The 5,336-nt window shown below is 56.2% G+C and overlaps 1 protein-coding gene across 1 annotated transcript; it reads right to left on the bottom strand.

The window, feature by feature from the left end:
* Window positions 1–824: 824 nt before the first annotated feature.
* LOC113146460 (probable serine/threonine-protein kinase yakA) lies at window positions 825–4,944 on the bottom strand. The gene is made up of 4 exons (XM_026333869.1): window positions 3,819–4,944; window positions 1,502–3,289; window positions 1,436–1,452; window positions 825–1,328 (listed from the first exon to the last, which is right to left on the bottom strand). The coding sequence occupies exons 1-4, from the start codon at window positions 4,942–4,944 to the stop codon at window positions 825–827; spliced, it is 3,435 nt and encodes a 1,144-aa protein (XP_026189654.1).
* Window positions 4,945–5,336: the final 392 nt, after the last annotated feature.

The following is a 5,336-nucleotide window of genomic DNA, read 5'->3' on the forward strand; positions in this document are numbered from 1 at the left end:
CAGGGATATATCTATACGCTAGCTGGCTAGCTGGCTGGCGCGACAAGCACACGCTTTGCGAGCGGCAGCGCTCACCAAATGCGCCCCACAGACAAGGCGCAGAAGCACCGATTGAGGAGACAGACGAGACTTAGGTCCTCCCTACGCTGCCACTACTGCAGTTACTGCTGTTGCAGCAGCAGCTGATGCTGTTACCATCTACGGTACAGCCAGCGCTGGTGGACGCAAAGGCCACCACAGATCAACCCTCCAAGTCTCTACAACCTCGGCAAAAAACGAGCACGCATAGGTCGCTGCTGCCACTGCTGCTGCATTCGCTGCGCCTACAATTTCCCCGCGGCTCTAGCCGCGTATAGGACCGAATAATAAAAGACCATCACTGGCAGCAGCAACAGCACAAAATGCCACCCAGCGTTCAGCAGCGTCCGTGCAGCTGCTGAACGCTACACCATGAAACAATACACACACACACAGACACACACACACACACTTTACCATACAATTGGGTCCTCATGTATGAAACAATATGCATGTATATAATTATATATATATACTGGACGATGAGCCTCAAAAGGTCGCGCACAGGCCAAGGTGCTGCTAATACTGCTGTACTTCTGCAACAGATAGCCTGCCGCTGTTAAAAGAGTCAAAAAAGACATGATCTCAGACACCAGAACCCCCCCCCCTCCGTTCCCCCATGCTATGTGTGGTGGCAGCTCGAGCACCACCCACATCGTTATCATATATAAAACGTACAGCGCGATCGTTCGCGCATAAGCCGCTGCTGCTGCTGCTCCAGTGAATGGTCCTCCCTCACTCCGCCTTCAAGACGCAATGCTCGCATCCATGCCTGCAGCAGCAGCGAGCACTGCAGCGGCGAGATTCGCAACATGAGGCGCAGCACATGACGTGCTTCTCCTTGCTGCTGCACCAGCATCTCCCTGTTGCAGCTGCAACTGCCTCTTCTCCGCTTGGAGACGGCATGCAACCGCCATGCGCCTCGCAGTGTCGTTCCCGTATATGTTAATGCTAAAAGTCCTCTTCCTCCTCTTCCTACTGCTGCCACTCCCACTGCCACCAACCCCACCCCCACTGCCACCACCCCCACCGCCACCAACCCCACCCCCACCCCCACTGCCACCACCCCCACTGCCATCCGCAGGCAAAGTCCACTGAGCACTCCACGTATTGTCAGACGGATTAAAACACACCCCAGGAACCTTCGCTGGCAGCTGCAGCTGCTTCTCCTCGACGCGCATCAAGATGTCATCTATAAGCGGCAGATACGCGACAGCCGCTGTTGTACCAACCCCCCCTCCTGCCGATGGCTGTCCTCCCCCACCGACCATGCCTCCACAAACAGCACTCAAGCCACCCCCACTCCCACCCCCCCCGGGAGCAACAGCTGCACCAACACTACTATGCCCCCCCCCACCGCTGCTGCTGCTCCCGCTGCCACATGCAACAGCGTTTCCGCCGCTCGAACTACTCCCATTATGACCACTCGCACTCCCCCCACTGCTTCGCAGAGAAACATCCGATGCAGTTGGAGATACACACCCCATCCCAATGCTCCCATTGCCGCCACTCCGACAACAGCCACCTCCTCCTCCGCCTGCTGCCGCTGCTCGCAACTCCCAGCTCAAGCTGCCACTAGACACTGCATTGCTCGCTGCAGATCGCGTGGTACGACTCATTCCCGCTTGTTGCAGCACAACTCGCTGCTGCTGCTGCTGCAATTGCAGAGGCGCCAGCTGGCGGCTGCTGAAGTTGCCGCTGCTATTGCGCAAATCCAAGAACGTGCTATACGGCTCAGGAGTCGAGAGCGAAGAAACTGACCCCGCCGGCTGTAAAACAAAGGCATCCTCCTTCGAAGCGTCAATAGCGTTGTTGCTGCAGCTGCTACTCCCACCACTACCACTGCCAAGACTACCATGGCTTGCTACCAGAACCTGGTGCTGCAGCTCCTGCTGTTGCTTCACTGTGTCATCTACTAGACGCGCACCAAAGGCAGGAGAGACTAAGCTGCTACTGCTGCAGTCTGTGCTGACTCCTGCCTTCTCGAGCAACCGGAGCTGCTGCTGATGAAGCTCCTCCTCTTGGTATTGCTGCTGCGGCTGCTGCTGTTGCTGCTGCTGCTGCTGCGAATCCGTCAGCTGCCGCTGCAGCTGCTGCAACACCGCGTCCGAAGACACCTCATCGCTCGACATCCTCATAAGAAACGTGGGGGGAGAGGCTGCTGCTTCCTGCTGCATCTGTTGCAGCCACAAGCTCCCTGTCTCCGCATCCGTCTCTTCAGCTGCTGCAGACAGCCTCGAAGAAAGCGCAGCGGAGAGTGCTTCCATTCCAGCGCCCGCAGTAGCCTCTGCAGACTGCTGCCGCAGCTGCAGCAGCAGCACTTCGAGGCTATTCTGCCGGCTCGTTGTGTTGCTGCTGCCGCTTTCCCCGGCATAAGAGAGGACAGACTGTATCGATCGAGAGCGCTGCGGCAGCAGCTGCTGCCGCAACTCCCTGTACGGACTGCTGCCGCTGCAACTGCTCCCGGCAACCACGGCTTCACTGCTGCCGTGCTGACGATGCAGCAGCTGAAGCAAGTCTCGGCTGCTCGTTCGGAGCAGCTTGCTGCCGTCCACCAGATCATTTTTCCCCATCCACATCTCGCTGTGCTGAAGCACTGCTCCTCCTATCCCCGAAGAAGCCGCTGCCGCCGCAGGAGTCGCGACAGTCGAACTCCTGCTGCTGCTGATCTGCTGCTGCATCTCTTCGGCAGGCATGCGCTTCCGCTTTGCGCTAGTCACAGCTGTCTCCGAAGACACATCCCCGGATGTCGAAACACTGGCCTTCGGAAGACTCTGTTGAGGCTTCACAGGAATAAAGTCATTGAACGCCGCGACATATTCTCGCCACTCAGAAATCTTCCGAGGTGGCTGTGCTAAGGCAGCTACCCAGGAAGGCCCTTGGTGCTGCTGCTGCATGTGCTGCTGCTGCATGTGCTGCTGCTGCATGGACTGCTGCTGCATGTGCTGCTGCTGCATGTGCTGCTGACGGCGTATTCCCGAGACACCGCTGCCTCGCTGCTGGAGACAAGAGATCACATGCTGAGGAGTGCTATACACAGCGCTGAGGAGAGAACCCTCCATTGCACACACGGCATCTAGCGCGGAAGAGAGCAGCTGCAAGCTAGCCAGATGGCTAGCCACCTGCTGCCGCAGGGACGAAACACAAAACTCCACAGCAATGCTGCAGAGGCACAGCAGGCTTCGCACAGACAGTGGCAAAGCCGCGCTCACTCTGCAATCAATCGACAAAAACAATGCGCAAAACATACACTAACACATAGAGAGAGAGCGATACATAGACATATACATAAATGTATATATGTATATATATGTGTATCTCTAAAAGAAATGACAAAAAACCGTCCACATATCACCCCACCATTCTCCACAGACATGCCCCCCTCGTATCTGCACATCTCCTCCATCCTTGCCCTCTAAACCAGATCGAACAAACTGACAATCAAAGATTCCTCCCCCTCCCTCTGAACCCCCCTCAAAAGCCGAGAAGTAGCGCCAATGCAGCGCAGTAGGATCAACATTCTCTAGATGCTCATATATTAATATATATACATATATATACATACATGAATACATGTACATACACACATCAACATATGCGTGTATCATATTGAGTGCAGCCTCACCTCCTTCTGTCCGCGCCTTGCCAAGCTCGAAGAGGCAGCACCTGTCGCAACACAATCTCCGAATGCTGGATGAGCGTGCAAAGCCACGGATCGGCAACAGCAGCAAAGAAAGGACTTGCTTCTGCAAGTTGCTGTTGCTGCTGCTGCTCATCCCCATCGCTCCGCGTCTCTTCCAGGAGCTTCCTTGCAGCAGCCGCAACACCCTCCATCCCCAACTCCCTGTGCCGACAAACTGTCGGAATAACAGCAGTTCTGTATAATTCGTACGGATATACAACACGTCCTGAGCAGCTTTGGGGAGAGCCGCCTTCTGCTGAGGTGTCTCCCTTGACATCTGCAGATGCCGACGACGCTGCTCCTCTGCCACTGCCACCATTTCCGCTGCTGCTGCTGCTCGTTCTGCTGCTGGCACTGCCCCCTGCGAATTCCTCCTCCTCTGCGAGGTTCTCTGCTGCATGCTGCTGCAGCGCATGCAGTGAAGACGCTGCGGCGACGTTGCTGCTGCTGCCTCCGTAAGCCGCGAGGGGCAGCAAGCCTGCCGCAGCAGCGGCAGCAGCGGAAATCCTGTATGCAGGAAAATGCAGCACGTTCTGCTGCCCCCCTTGATGACTGAAGCGGTCTGGCGCAAACGAGAAGAGCGACAGTGTAGAATGAAGCAGTAAGCCCTCCCGCAGCAGCAATTCATGCCGTTGCTGCTGCTGGTGCAGATCGTGCAGCTGGCGTTCAAGTTTGCTGCACCACAGCACGCGCTGTTGGAGCGACCCCAAAAAATCGGAGACTGCCAAGTCATCTATAAAGGACTCAAAGGTGTTGTTGTTGCTGTTGTTGCCATTGCCATTGCCGTTGCTGCTGGTGCTGCCGAGTGCAGCAGCAGCAGCAGCAGTGCTCACATTCGGTGGAAGCAGCTCGGGTAGCCGCTCTACACCCCACATTCTAGCACTCCAAAGAGCACCTGCAGGAGATCCCATAAGACTGTACTGGAAGCAGCGAAGATCGGCTTGCGCCTTCTGCTGCTGCATGTGCTGCTGTTGCTGCTGCATGTGCTGCTGTTGCTGCTGCATGCACTGCTGTTGCTGCTGCATGTGCTGCTGTTGCTGCTGCATGTGCTGCTGTTGCTGCTGCTCCTCTTCGGCGCGGAATGGTGGCGCTGTCAGTACCCCCGAGGAGGATGCTTCCTCCTCCCGCTTCAACAGAGGGGAGTGCAGCAGCTGCTGCAGAGGCTGATTTAGGAGCCGCTCCATATCTCTATATAATGTAAATATATATATACATAAATACACACAAGCACACACCAGGCGCCCTCCTGCGGCACCCGGAGTACTTGCGCTTCTCCCGCCGCTGCTAATGCTTCAGCTAAAGGACTCTGTGCTCAAACGCGCATGAACAAGGGGGTCCAAGAACCGATCAGTCTCTATTCATTGCTACACCTTTCGCCGCTTCCCCAGCTTTTGCCGCCGCTGCTTCCGTCCCTGCTTCTGCTAGGGCTGATGATGATGAAGCGATGACGGAATCCTCGCTTGGCGACGTACTGGCAATGCTGTCTGCTTGCTGGCGCGGTATTTAACCTCTGCTCATTGTGTACAGTCGCTCTGCTACTGCAGTTGCTGCAGGTGTTATATTGCTAATGCTGCTG

The sequence above is a fragment of the Cyclospora cayetanensis genome, unplaced genomic scaffold (genome assembly GCF_002999335.1).
Source record: "Cyclospora cayetanensis isolate NF1_C8 unplaced genomic scaffold, CcayRef3 CcayRef3_contig_31, whole genome shotgun sequence".
NCBI classification, from domain to species: Eukaryota; Apicomplexa; class Conoidasida; order Eucoccidiorida; family Eimeriidae; genus Cyclospora; species Cyclospora cayetanensis.

What these genes read in the sequence shown, in the direction of transcription:
- LOC113146460 (XM_026333869.1), bottom strand. Translation starts at nt 4,944, where the DNA reads ATGGAGCGGCTCCTAAATCAGCCTCTGCAGCAGCTGCTGCACTCCCCT. An exon ending in ACAGCAACTTGCAGAAGCAA is followed by an intron (nt 3,290 to 3,818) that starts GTCCTTTCTTTG and finishes TTGATTGCAGAG; the next exon opens with TGAGCGCGGCTTTGCCACTG.